The sequence below is a fragment of the Mytilus trossulus genome, unplaced genomic scaffold (assembly GCF_036588685.1).
Source record: "Mytilus trossulus isolate FHL-02 unplaced genomic scaffold, PNRI_Mtr1.1.1.hap1 h1tg000234l__unscaffolded, whole genome shotgun sequence".
NCBI classification, from domain to species: domain Eukaryota; kingdom Metazoa; phylum Mollusca; class Bivalvia; order Mytilida; family Mytilidae; genus Mytilus; species Mytilus trossulus.
The window spans coordinates 1506265-1521671 of NW_026963315.1; the positions used below are offsets into that span (position 1 = coordinate 1506265).

Genomic DNA, 15407 nt, shown 5'->3' on the forward strand with positions numbered 1-15407 from the left:
ACAGCTAGTTAAAAGCCAAAACCAATTAAAAATAAAAAAATCATGCATCAGACAGAGTGTCTTGTTGATATGAAAGATAGAGATCATATATTGGAACCAGTATGCAAATTAAACTAAATATGAATATTTCATATCTCACAAACAGATGCGTGGTTTGTGAAACATTTGTTTTTAAAAAGTGCAACATATATAACCATTATTCAAATAGAAAAATCTTGCAAAAACACCTTACTTATTGGTCAAATTCATAGCCTAAAAGAACACATTCTATGTCCTTTTCTTTTGTAGTACATAGCAGAATTTACACCCTTGGTTCAATTTACTAAAAGGTATGAAAATAAGACTACAATCAAAGTTAACGTAATAATACTTGTTTGTATGTGTTTTCTGATGTAAATTGAACATATATTTTAATATTAAAAAAGGGCTTTGTGGTTAATATTTTATGCCTTGCTTTTTTTAGTGTTAACTTATACTAAAATATTTTATAACCCCAACATTTACATGACTAACGTTGGGTTTTTCCCGAAATTCAGTTTGTCGCTGTCCATCTGTATTATTACGTGTAAAATTCAAAAGGTGTGTGTATTTGATTTCAAACAAAGGTTTAATATTTAGGAATTAATTTGTAATAAAAAAAAAGTATATCTTAAGATAGTATAGATGTCACCAGAAAATTCTTAAATTATTTTGCTGAATAGCGTTAAAAAGTATTGATTGTATTGAGGAAACAGCTGTATTTACAAAGTCCAACCTTGAAATGTAAAATATAACTGATTCAGTACTGGAAGACTAGGAATGTTTATCCCTAATTGAGAAAAACTATATCTGATAATATCTTTGTATAATTTAAAACTAGTTCAACAATGTTCAAAACAATATAAAACAAACAGACAAAAACGTCCTTATTTGTTTCATTATCTAGAATACAAAACGAAGAAACATACTGTAGTACAAAATGTTACATCATAAAATAATCCTGAAATGAATATTTCTTTTTGTTGATTTATACTGCATTCACACGAACGACAATAAAATTGTAAAAAAAGCATTATTACGAAACTAACTCTAGTTTTAAGACATTTTTGAAATATTTGAACTTTTTTCCATTTATTACATAACAGGTTATCTTTTCATATATATCGCATATGAGCACTTCATGATGCATAAGTAAAGTATAAGGTTCAATATGCATGCAGAAAATAATACATTGTAGTTAGAAAACAACCTTGAGAGTTCGATTTTGCTTTTTTACTTCTTTTTCTCTAAAACCTAGCCGATAGATCATTTTCCTTTCTTGTTGATCATAATATTTAATCAATGTGCTGCTCGTTTCATATCATTTCTTGATTGGTCACATTTCAACTATGATGTCATTTTTATTTATTATTTTCCTCTGAATTTCCTATCGTAACATCACGAAAAAAAGGTGAACATGTCAGATGACGTAAATAAAAGTAACTCAAATTTTAACAGATAATTGAAAAGAAGGCTTACGTTTTGTACATATTGTCTAAAAATCATTTGAAAAAAAAAATTTACACTAAATATCGTGCAATCCAAGTGTTGAATCTAAATCAAAATGTTACTATCATTGCTCATAGAACAGTTGACGCGGTATATATGTAACACTCGGAAACGTATCATTGCCCCCAAACGTGTCCGATTCCCCGAAAAGTGTCCACATGACGTCATTGAACTGCAATACATGTCTTGTGAAAGGGCTTCAAAGTGTGCTATTTGAAACTGGATGTTAATGTTAGCAGCCATGCTCAGTTAAAATGTAGATATAACACCAGATACCTCGTGTAGTAGGGAGATTATCCCATTCTCTGCACGTGTTTCTTTTATTACATTGACTGCTAACGAGAGTCTAGTACTATAGGCTTCAGATAATGAATAATAAATGTCGGTTAACTTGACAAATACAAGACTTTAAGTAAGAAAGGAATGATCACAACTTGATATATGAATGACGTTCTGTTTATTTTTCTGGTTAATGACATTTTTACTTTACAACAATCTAAAACATGTTAGAGTTACTTATTCAGATTGATTATTTTCTCTCTGTTGTCTCACAACACACTGTTTTCAATCGAGAATTAAGTTATAATATTATTTTATAGTCGAGCGTTCCTCTCATACTAGTCTTTAAATCTAATACTGTTGATTAATTAATATCCTTTAGATACTAATTGTCGTTGAATTTGTGGTTTCTATCGGAAATACAAATTCAAATGTTCAACTTAAATAAATTTTATATATAAGGAATATACACAAATTTTGCATAAACCATAAATTATATTTTCACAACAAATGAATGTCTTTTTAATCCCAGAAAATTATCGTAATGGGTACCTACGAAATTAAATGAAACCACAGTAAATGGATATAAATAGAAGAATTGTACTTGTATAAAACCTTTAAAGAATTTAATAGTTAAGGTAAAATTTTCTTCAATCAACTTACCAAAGAAAGTCTTTTAAAAATCTTTTTAAAATGATTTATCTCCCAAGGTATAGAAATATGGTTTTACATAGTAACATTATAAATGGACCATAACTCTGGACTAAATCCTTAGACCGGAACAACATTAGAACTTGATCTATAAATGGTCATGATTAAACAATATACCAAATGGCATATCAATATCTTCAAGAACGAAGAAATAAGTGTGGAAACTGATTTGCCGGACTGACAGATAGACTACCAGACGGACGGACAGACCGACGCAGTACACACAGAAAGTCCCCTTCGACTTTGTCTGGAGGGAACTAAAAACTATATAAAAATCCCCTTATTGGCCACAACGCACCCTCGCTTTTTAACGTTTTTGACAAACTATAGTTTAGTATGGTAATAGTGGTAAATTATAAAATAACGCAGATCATAATGTTATGATTGAAATTCTATGATTGAAGCAATTTTCATTGTGATTTGCTAACGTGCCTGATTTTTGGTTCTGAAGATAAATAGTCGACAGATGCATATAATATGTCACAACCTTCTATTCATTAAACTACGTAAATGAACCTCATAAAGAATGAGAACATTTTGTAATAAGAGTATTTGTACTTGTTTTGGCTTTCAAACTTTTTTCATCTGAGCGTCACTGGTTAGTAGTATGTGGACGTAACGCATCTGTCGTGTAGTGGTTTCATTTTCATGTTATAATTAACAATGCCATTACAGCGGGGGTTAAGCATGCCACAAAACCAGGTACAACCCACTATTTTTTTCTTAAAATGCCTTGTAACAAGTCAGGAAAATGGCAATTGTTATATAATAGTTCGTTTCTGTGTGTGTTGCATTTTAATGTTGTGTTTCTGTTGTATCGTATTTCTCTTACATTTGATGCTTTTCCCTCAGTTTTAGCTTGTAACCCGGATATGTTTTTTCTCTATCGATAAATGAATTTAGAACAGTGGTATACTTATGTTGTCTTTATTTATGTAAGAGTACATATAAAGTTTTAAAAAGCAAGACCTGGCATGCTAACAGCACACATTATCACAGTAAAATTAATGTTACACGGCTAAAAACACACACATACAAAGATCGAAGTTGAATACGGTGTGAATCGCGATTGTATCTGTTTGTTAGTATCATACGCATAAATATCATCCACATGTGACTCTTTTCAATTTGAGAATAATTTATTCCATCTCACTTATCGTCCATTTTATTAACAGATATATTAACTGACTTAACTTCACATGTTTTGTAAAAGTTGTATACGTTTAACGATATTTTTTTAAATTTCAGAGTAATAATGGAGGTGAAATGATTGTTTCTGTCTTAATCCATTGAAGTCTATTCTAGAAGTATGATGGTACAGTACAATCATCATTGGCCAGAACACATGTTTACTGTATGAAAAATTAAATAAATCAAAATACAGTAGTTGGCATTTTAATCAAGGTAATTTAATGGCCTTACACAGAATATACATCATTTTTTTGAAACACTTTACATTAAAATATGGAAACATTGGGGTAGTTTGTCGAAAATAACGACATTCTAAGAGAAATAATAAAAAAGGAATACTGAGTATGGTGATTATTTCATGGCAGTTTCGAGTTCGATTTGATATTAACCCGATATATGGTTGAGGGATACTGTAAGATTTTCTGTTTTTCGTCTAAAACCTTGAAATTATACAAAATACATTTTTGAGTCCAGATACACAAAGGAACTTAACTAATGTCATTGACATTCGGTCAGGTAATTTCGTAGCTTGTTTTGACAACGTTTCAAGTTTTAAACACTGAAATGATGAATCCTTTACGCTGTAAAAGAGGGACGAAAGATACCAAAGGGACAGTCAAACTCATAAATCTAAAACAAACTGACAACGCCATGGCTAAAAATGAAAAAGACAAACAGAAAAACAATAGTACACATGACACAACATAGAAAACTAAAGAATAAACAACACGAACCCCACCAAAAACTAGGGGTGATCTCAGGTGCTCCGGAACGGTAAGCAGATCCTGCTCCACATGCGGCACCCGTCGTGTTGCTTATGTGATTTCAAATCCGGTAAATAGTCTAATTCGGTAGGTCAAATTCATGAAAGGGAAGGTGATTGTAGTTACGACGTAAGGAACATATCCGATATCATTTGTGAAATGGTTATTTCATAACGGTCAACAAACTCGTGATGGCGTCCGTAAAATTTACGAAGGGATGATTTCAACTTCACCATTTGGAACTCTTGATTTAATAGCTTCCTTGTGAGCAGTAACCCTCTATCAAGAAAATCATGATAGGAAATGCAAGCACGGGAATATCGTATCAATTGAGAGATATATTAAAACTAGATATCCCAATGATGATTGTGGTCAAATTTGGCGAAGTAGTTTCAGCAAGGAAGATTTTTGTAAAAGTTAACGACGAACGACAGACGCCAAGTGATGAGAAAAGCTCACTTGGCCCTGTTGGCCAGGTGAGCTAAAAACTGGTTTATCGAGTTAAACTTGTAAATCAATTCATCCAGATGTGCTGATACAAATCTGAATTTATTCACATGGGAAATGCTTGTTAAATTACATATAATGAAGTATAAGTAGCAACTTTTCACACCAAATGTGATGTCAACTGGTGCCCTTTTTATTTGTGATATATCTATTGAGTCATTACGTGAGAACTTTTCTTTGTTTATTAATGTTAATACCAGCAGGTGCAATATTTTCAAGAGTATAAGTCTCAATCTTTTGATTTTTTACACATTTTATACTATTTTGTTAAGCCCTAGAGAACTTTGACCACGACTACTGTACTAGCTTATTTACAATATTGAAAATATGTCACTAAACTATTAGTTAGATTTCTGTTTTGTTTTGTATTACAATCCATTATTCTTAAATATTTTTGTAAACTTTTTTTCTCGAGAATATTTTCAAGTACTATATCATGAATATATACAGATAACGGGCTTTTTATACTATAAAGACACGTTTGTGACTCTAGGTCACACTTTTTAGAGACAAATATTTTAAGGATAAAAATAATTCGGTGTATTTGCATATAGGTTTGTTAAAAGTGATACAGAAGTTTTACGTACAGTAAACTTGTATCCTGTTATAAAAAAATGTGGTCATAAAATCATCAGTTCGAACTTTAACCCATTGACTGTCTTTTAATCTTTGAGGTGACATTTCTCTAATAAAAGAGGGAGATATTTCTTTGTTTCGATTTCACTTCATAGATAAAAATCTATTTATTCCTTTATAGCTCTCAAAACATTTTGTTCTTTTTATTTATTTTGTTTATCTTGTTGGCTTTTCGGTTTATGTACCAGGGTTATCAATTTGATAATAAATAAAATTGATCAGCATTGGTATGTTAAATAGCACACAACGAACCCGGATAGTTATGTGTAAGATTCTTAAAGGGGCACTAGCTGTTAAATTCATGGTCCCCGATATGACTCAAATTCTCATATTTGATTTATAACAATGTAAAACATTTATCCAAACTATTAGTAGTCTAAAAATCCCATTTTGTTTATTCACCCACGCGCACAAACAAAAATAAGAAAAGGATAGAAATATGTACACATTTTGCACAAAAACAGATATAAATCAAATTAAACTTATAGTATACTAAATTGAAAAAGGTTTAAAAACGTAATGAGTGCTTACCTTTTGTAGTTACACAGATGTTGCTATAGATGTATACACATTACAAATACAATGTATAAATATATCACTCGATGCTATTTAAAGGGACACTAGCTGTCAAATGCATGGTCACCGATTTGACCCAAATTCTCATATTTGATTTATAACAATGTAAAACATTTATCCAAACTATCAAAAGTCTCAATTACAGTTTACAGAGCATGGGGTAGATAATATATAGGTTCGTTTCGTGTGTATTTTAGTCCAGACGCCATCTAATGAACTATCGATTTGATCTCAGATGACCATATAAGCGATGTAAACATAAATAAAGATATGAATAGATTAAACCAACAAGCGTGCAATTGGATTTTTATAGGTCTGTTGGATTTTATTTTATAGATTAAAAATAGATGTTTCTCATTGTTTTTAACCGTACAAGGATGATTTTATGTGAATCGAATTGGTAATCAAATGATTTACTGTAGTTTCACTTTCATTGTTGACATTCTTTTTCTTTAAATAACCAGTACACGTACAATGCATGCGTTTTCAATCTCTAGCTAGGGGTTAACTTGAAGTTCACATGCATACTGATTTAAAGAGGTCGACTCATTCACCTGCAAGTGAATAACTAATTATCAATGTTTCTTAGCGTAATTTGACAAAATTGAACCTTTTTGGTTGCAAAAAGTGAATTTTTATTTCACTATTTCAATTTCATTATTGACTGAACAGAAAACTTTAGTTTTTTTATATATCTCGTAGCTAGTGCCCCTTTAGGAATATTTCGAACTATTTTCACAAAATGGCTCAAGTAAAGATGTTCACAATGCCTCCTGTATTGTGTTTAATCAATAAAACCCAATAATTCTGCGTCACTATATAAACGTTACAGTAGTGTAAGTTATCATTGCAGATAAAGTTATTCTATCATATGCTTTTTTCGTATGAATCATCACCTTTTTTCTCACTGTTCATGTACATGGTGCAAACTACTATGCCTTTCAAATCTTACTGTTATTTATTTGACAAAAAAAAGATGAGGCCATTAATTTTGTTCTGATGAGAACTCCATGCCTGTATATAATCATATTACTTTCGGATTTTATGTTTTTGTAGTTTAAAGATGACTTTACGACAATTTTACAGATTAATCTTGTGTCTAATGGGATGCAGTGCCTGTGGAGAGCAAGGTAATTATGACTTATAATTCTCTAAACAGATTCTTGATACAAACAAAAACAACAGATCTGCAAATAATAATGGGTAGATCAACAAACAAAACCATCCACCATAACGAACATATTTAAAATAAAGAAATACATGAAGGCAACAGTATAAGTACATTGCAGTATTTAACAAATATTCAGATATAGCTATAGTAAATCGATAACGAAGATCCAAACCATCATAGAAAAATGCATGTACCCTTAAAAGAGCTAGAAAGGTTGCGGTGACAGAGTATGCTTTCCTGTCACCGTCAAGCAAATTCAACACTCAGTCTACATTTCATAATCGGGGATGGAACAGTATCCGTAAATTTTAATCTTAAACGAGTATTCTGGTATCTTGAGGTTATAGACTTGTTTGAAGTAATTTTCAAAATAAACTATGCATTAAGTATTACTTCCGACATTTTTTCGTTTGAGCGAAAACAACACATTATATGATAGTCAATCGCCGATAAAACTTCAATGACAACAGCATGGAGGTACAAAACTAGGGAAGTATTTTATCTACATACACCTATTAACATAACGAATAACAACATATCTTTACACAACATTAACTTTAAAGGAAATGAAATGTTAAATGCAGTTAAATCTGTTTTCTTAGATCTTAAATAACAATTTCTTTATGCATAAAAATAATAACATTGCTATTTACTTTAAAAATAAACAATTATCGTCTGAAATTTTCGGTTTTTTAATATTCCTGTACCTCGTAATTATGATGGCCTTCCAGTGGTTTCGGTGTTAAAACAACTATAGTTTTTTTCTATTAGTCTTTGCTAAATTTGCAATTGTCAAAAAAATGTGCTGAGTTTTAACAACAAATAAAGAAATACTTGACATAGCTACATGTATAGTTATATCCTATGCAGTATAATATACAAAGTTTCATGTAACATTTCCTTACATATAAAAAATAACCCTTAGGTTTCACTGATTTACTCCACACACTATTTAATCCTTGTATCTATGATGAGTTTATTTACTGCAATGAAATGAAGGTCTCAGTTCCTACCACTGTGTGTTCAAGGGAATATGTTTGTTTGACCTATTTTGATATAACCCCTTTTAATAAGAACACCACTCTTAAATCTTGAGTGGACGAAAGAACGCGTGGGGCGAAGAGTTGTAAGTCTGTTATCTTTGGTGACAACAACTTGAATTTATTCTCCTATCATGTATTATATTTTCTTAAATGAATAATGGTATCACACCTTTAAGAAAAAATGATCCATAGCTGTATTAGGCAAATCTTTACGAATTTGGGTACTCAACGCTGTTCAATATAATTCTTATGTTGACTTTCTAAATGTTTTCATTCGAACGATACTGATGAGTCCGTTGAAGACAAAACGCGTCTGACGTACAATGTTCAATCCTGGTATCCAGTGTATGTAAAGTGCGGATCTTAAAATATCATTTTCACTGTATATGCCAAAAATTTCTGATGTAGAATGATAAATAAACTGACGATTTATTTTTTTATTTTTGAAGAAAATGAAGAAAATTAGTTAAAATGTATATGTTTAGAAATAAATAATACTAGTAAGACAATGTAAGAGATGCTTAGTATTCAAAAATTCATTATTATCATAACTATTACCATCAATATTTTGATTAAATTTCATGTTTTAGTTTCATTAAACCTGGTAACAGATAATATTACGATTGGACAAGATGTTGTACTAACTTGCACTGTCAATGGAATACAAACAATTGATAAAAAAACAACCAGGCAGTGGTCCATGGGAGACGATGACGAACTTATATGTTACAATGGTCGAATAAATAATCTTAGCAAGTATGACGAGAAAGTTCTTTTTGGAAATGAATTTTGTCTTACAATATTCAATATAACAGAAGCTGACCTCAATATAGTTTATCAATGTCGTTATGGATTTGAAGTAGCAAGTAAATTAATTGAGGCAGATAAACCCAAATCATTTTGTAAGTATCCGGTTTCGTTTGATTAAAAATAACAAAATTCTGATTGTGCGTGTCCAAAGTCTATAGTCCTGTAATTAAGTGGTTATCGTTCGTTGACTATGAATATTTGATTATATTTAAATGCCTTATCCCCTCACGTTATAGCTGATGAAAGTCAGCATTTTTTTCTGGGAGGCGTTACCTCATAAGGATGACTAATCACATTTCATGCAGTAATTGTAAGTGTAATGTAACGTAATTATCACCTACCCATCTCTTTACTATAATTGTAGGATAATGATGTATTTTTAAAAGCATACAATTCTCAAAACTTTATAGGTAGAAATGTATTCCTTTATGTAGTGACAACTGCAAAGTATACCTTATTGGCAAATGATTGGATCCTGTGGATTTCTTAAAGTGCATACAAAATCAATCCCATATTGTTAAAATTATCTGATTCTTTATCTCTTTTCCCAAAATGGCTGGAACATACACATTTATATAAATATATATTCAGCATGCACTTTCGAATCGATTTTCTGGATTTTCTGTAACCATGAAATTAAACAATGTGAAAATACAATGACTAAATACACGTTTTATGATAATGACGATGTCATTGTAAAGATCTACAATTTTTTTTTAGATTGTTTGATTTTAAAAGGGTTCGTGTTGGGTCTTCCTTTTTGTATTGCTATGCATGACCAAAAATTTTAGACATGATCATATTTTTGCTATTAATAATATTTAATTTTGACAAAGTTTCACTTAGGTTGGCTTTCGAATATATACTCTGCTGTTAAAAGGATTGAAATTAGTAAAAAGCTATTTTGAATTTTCTTCAGTATCATTAAGATTAGAAAATGATCCCATTACATTCGGAGGAGATATCATATTGACATGCACTGTAAATGGCATTAGAGCACTTGACAGTGACGTGACTAGGCAATGGTCAATGGGAAATCATGACCAACTTTTAAGTTACAATGGACGAATAAATAATCACAGAAAGTATAAAGAAACTATTTTTCCTGGGTATGCATTCAGTATTAAAATATTGAATGTAACAGTCCAAGATGTTAATGTAACTTATCGATGTCGATATGGTTTCGATACAGCGACATACTTCATCAAAATGAGCGAAAGTGCAAGTCTGCAAAAAGGAAGCCCATGTGATCATTCTTCAAATATACCATGTCGTATTGCAGAAACACAAAAAGACAAAGGAAATTTAACACGTAATGATACAATTTCCTTTACAGGTAAGCTTAATATCATTATTAATTCATTTCTTTCCTTTACAAAAGTCGGATTTAAGAGGCCCTTTTGGGCCCGCCCTTTGTTTTTGTGGTAAAAAATCTGGTTGATTATTATGGAATCACTGATGCATGACTTGAACTGCCCCCAAACCCCTTTGATCAATCAGTGGGTCCGACCTTTTATAAAAGGTTCATTTATAGGCATTATGTTTTCTAGTCTGTGCGTCCCATCGTCCCTCCGTCTGTCCGTCAGTCCGTACGTACGTTTGTCCATTCGTTCGACCTCGTCTGTCCCGCTTCAGGTTAAAGTTTTTGGTCGAGGTAGTTTTTGAAAAATTTCAATCAACTTGAAACTTAGTATACATGTTCCCTATGCTATGATTTTTCTTATTGTAAAGACAAATTAGAGTTATTACCCAATTTTCACGGTCCATTGAAAATATAAAATGATAGTGCGAATAGGGCATCCGTGTACTGGGGACACATTCTTGTTTTTTTTCTTATTAAATTGTCAATTCTATTTACTAATTTTCATAAACATGAATTATTTTTGGGAGCAAAATTCAGCTTAAATTTTAAGATTTATTGGGATCAGTTATTAGGTAACAACTTAAAAAAAATGTAACAGGAGTGTATATGGTTATTTCTTTAATATTTGGGACAGGCAGGAATAAAATGTGTTTAAATGTTTCAAAACGTCTAATAACTTTCCTTTGAAATATATTCTGATTTACATTAATAAATTAATTTTGAATTCCAATGTTTTTCCTGCCAAGCAAACCAAACAAATAAACGAACAAAAAAAAACTAACAAAAGCAACACGACGGGTGTCACATGTGGAGCAAGATCTGCTTACCCTTCCGGAGCACCTGAGATAACCCCCAGTTTTTGATGGGGTTCGTTTTGCTTAGTCAATAGTTTTCTATGTTGTGTCTTCTGTACTATTATTTGTCTGTTTGTCTTTTAATTTTAGCCATTGCGTTGTCAGTTTATTTTCAATTTAAGAGCTTGATTAGTTCCTCTGATATCTTTTTTGAAAGCCTTCTGGTGAACATCTGTCGTAAACCTTCTTGTCCTTTGATCTTTCCTGAATTGATTGCTTCTCTTTTGATCAAGCTGATAATGACAGAACGATATAAATTTCGAAATAAAAGAATAATTCTTTAGACTGGAAATTAATATCATCATATGCCTTTATGAACATCAAAACAGAAAACTCAAACACAGAGATAGAGGTTGAAATATGAGTCTTCCTTCTTCGATAATATGACGATAAGCTTAACCGTCTGTAGTCATTTTCTTCTTTATTTTCGTACGGAAGACTATATGATAGGTACTTTTAAAAAACAAGTTAGAGGTTTATCTAGCTATAATACCAGATTAAATTACCCTTTTCTATGCAAGGAAATGACTGTATCAAGTCAGGAATTAGACAGTTGTTGTCGATTCGTTTGATGTGTTCGAGCTTTTGATTTTGGCATTTGATTAGGGACTTCATTTTCTGACAGGAACAGGGGTTCTCATTGTTCATTGCGCAAATTAAACTTTTCTTTTTTATCTTAGTTTCCTGTTTTTTTGAGTTTTTTTTGCGGGATGGGGGTGGGGGTAGGGTGGGGGTAAATAATCTTCTTATTTATTACATCATTACTTACTGTCAAAAGCTTTTCTACATCGGTTTTATTCTTTCAAGAATGACAGAACACTGATAATTCATATATAGGTGAAACGCTCTTTTTACATTTCAAAATTACAATTCGTAAATATTTGATGCGTTCCTGCCAATCGCATTAAAATTGATTGCATGCATAAATTATAGCTTAAATCTTATAGTTTACGATCCATTTAAAATGAGGTTAAATTCCCCTATTTTATCTCAACGGTGGCCGTTGACCATTTGTTAATTTTGATGTGCTTATTATTTTTGTATTTTCTTCTTTACAGAAAAACTGGGAACAAAGACCAATGTGTCCTTGCCAGCTACACTGATTCCGTCAGCTATAATTGTTGTAGCAGACAACAGTCGAAGGCCACCAAGGAGTCTTCAATGTAGTGAGAAACTCCTGCACCCGGAGGCGTCCTTCAGTTGGCACTTAAAAAAATATGTATACCAGTTCAGTGATAATGGACGTCATAATAAACTCATAATTATACATAAGAAACTAAAATTAAAAATCACAAGACTAACAAAGGCCAGAGGCACCTGAATTGGGACAGGCGCAAAATTACGGCGGGGTTACACATGTTTATGAGATCTCAACCCTCCCCTTTACCATGTTTACCTCTAGTCAATGTAGAAAAGTGAACTCATAACAATACGCACAATAAAATTCAGTCCAGGAGAAGTCCGAGTCCGATGTCAGAAGATGTAACAAAAGAAAATAAACAAAATGAAAATAATACATAAATAACAACAGACTACTAGCAGTTAACTGACATGCCAGTTTATTTGTATATAGGTTTGATAAAAAAGATGCTGATAATATATATAAAGACAATACTAGATTTGTAGGATAATAAGGATGGTATTATAGCAACTTAGCATTTGACAGGTATACATTCTGAATATTTCCAGTATAGAATAGTGAATAGTAATGTTCTTCTTTGCTAAGATGCTAAGGTTATTGTGATATGTCATATCTAGAAATTGAGGAATGGAGGTATCCACCGACACAAAGGGTTACCAGTTCAATTGTAAACGATTTTTATGTTACTTGATTAAATCGGAAAAAAGTAAATGTATGGTTCCAAAACACTTAAATCCCTTTGGCGCTACAAAATGCTCTTAGTTAGACTAATTTCTATTTCAGAAACAAAGAACAAGAACAAAATAAATGACAAAAACATACCAGAAGATGAACCTTGTTTGCCATCGACTATCGACCGTACCTGATGTTCGGTTTGACTTTTTTATTGTATAAATTTCAAGATTATAACAGCGTAATCTAAGTAGACTGATAATTGATTCATTCAACATCACAATATATACCGATGAAGGATATCTGTTATCCGAAATATTTATAAATAATTACATTTATAGTTCCTTTTTATATCATTGGTGTTGTTATGTACACTTTTTATGCGTTTATATATATATATATATGTCCTTAAAGTAGGTATAACATAGTGTTTGTGGAAGTCTACAATTTATTCAATCGGAAACCCGGTTGAAATAGAACAAAAGAATTGAAGCTCTTTGTTAGAGAAGGCGATAAATGCTAACTGTAATGTTTATTTTAATAACACAAAAGTTAAAAGTAAAAAGAAACAAATAAAATGAAAATTTTCTGCTCAATTACGAAGTGTTTTATATTAAAAACACCATTAGCATAAGTTTACAATGTATCTATTACATAGTTAAGCAGAACAATTAGATATCAAGTCGACGACATGGGCATGGTGGGTATCTATCAAATTGGATGTAGAAAATGCATAACCTCCGATTTATTTTTAAAAATTACCACGGACGGAGCACATATCAATCTATTAGTTCAGCAATTTTCGTGTCTGTCCTTCCATTATGTGACTCAAGAAAATATTTAAAAAAAAAAGAAATTGGTAACTATTCTATCGAAAAGAGACAATTTAGTGCACCTTTTTATGTTAGGGCGTGTTTGGGTTGAAAAAGTATAAAACAAGAGTAATTGATACATCATCTCGCTTCAAATTCTATCATTTTTATATATCAAGGCTTCATGTTGACTTCATAACTCAGTGCTAAAAGATTATATATATGGGTCAAGTGAAATAACTTTCGAATGAATCACAAAAACAAGGTAGGTTTGTTCGAATAGCTATTTGTTGCTTAAAGTTCTTGACGACATTCTTTTTAGTTGGATGTTAAAGATGGATATTTTCGAAAAAAAATCATTTTTTTGTGTTTGATAATTAGGGTTTATAGTCTTCAACCACTGAAAATGTGTAGTCTGCCCTTCCAAGATATATTTAATTAGAAATTTGTTAAATGTCTATGAACTTTCGGAAATTCGACCTGACAACCGATCAGACAATAGTTTTAAGTTGACTTAATGCAGACAAATACATTAACTGATGCGCATTAGCTAGTAGATACATTTGTCTTTTAGAATACAACTGGCATATAAGGATCGCAATGGTGCTGTGTGAATAAATTTATCGGAGCTTAATTGGCAGCCGTCATCCCTACAATGGCTCGTAATGAGGAGATAATTTTGACGAAGTAAAATCCTGACTGTTTTGATATAATATTAATGCACTTTTTTTATGTCGAAATGACTCATAGACAACTAGTAATTATTTACAGTAAACGCTTATCAATGAAAAAATTAGTCATCATGGTTCTCAAAGGCAATTATTTCAGGAATGTCGGAAATACCACAAGGGATATTCAACATTCCTAGTCGAAGACAAACTGACAACTTCATAGCGTAAAACGAAAAAAACGACAAAATTAAACAACATTGTACAAACACAACATAAAAAACTTAAGAATGAGCAATACTAACTGAGGTTGATATTAAGTACCTTGGAAGATTTCAATTACTTTTCAGGCAAGCAAAAGCTAATAATTAAACAGCAACGTTAATTTATTGTAATTAGTACTCCATTTAATTACCCTTTCAACAAAGAGCCGATTCGACATTTTTGTGAGATATGTTGTCATACAAGAAGCAGCATTTTTCAGTTATAAAACCAGGTTGAATCCATCATAATGCTCGTATCAAGTTAAAAATATGACAATTGTTTTTCACTGTATCCGTTTGTTAAAAACGTTTGATTTTGTAAGAGATAATGGATCTTCACCTTTATGAGTTTACCTTGGAGTTTGATATCTAAGCTATACTTTTTATTCTCTTTTCAAATATTCCTTTTCAGCTGATAT

The 15407-nt window shown here is 31.4% G+C and overlaps 1 protein-coding gene across 1 annotated transcript; it reads left to right on the forward strand.

Annotated features, from left to right (window-relative positions):
- The first annotated feature begins 3791 nt into the window (after positions 1-3791).
- Positions 3792-13126, forward strand: LOC134701228 (uncharacterized). Its single transcript, XM_063562360.1, has 6 exons — positions 3792-3921; positions 7248-7321; positions 8996-9307; positions 10135-10551; positions 12491-12568; positions 13122-13126. The coding sequence occupies exons 2-6, from the start codon at positions 7255-7257 to the stop codon at positions 13124-13126; spliced, it is 879 nt and encodes a 292-aa protein (XP_063418430.1). The 5' UTR covers positions 3792-3921; positions 7248-7254.
- The last annotated feature ends 2281 nt before the right edge of the window (positions 13127-15407 follow it).

Coding starts and splice junctions, on each gene's coding strand:
- LOC134701228 (XM_063562360.1), top strand. CDS start 7,255: ATGACTTTACGACAATTTTACAGATTAATCTTGTGTCTAATGGGATGC. Junction 9,308..10,134: donor AGATAAACCCAAATCATTTT/GTAAGTATCCGG, acceptor AATTTTCTTCAG/TATCATTAAGATTAGAAAAT. Junction 10,552..12,490: donor TGATACAATTTCCTTTACAG/GTAAGCTTAATA, acceptor TCTTCTTTACAG/AAAAACTGGGAACAAAGACC.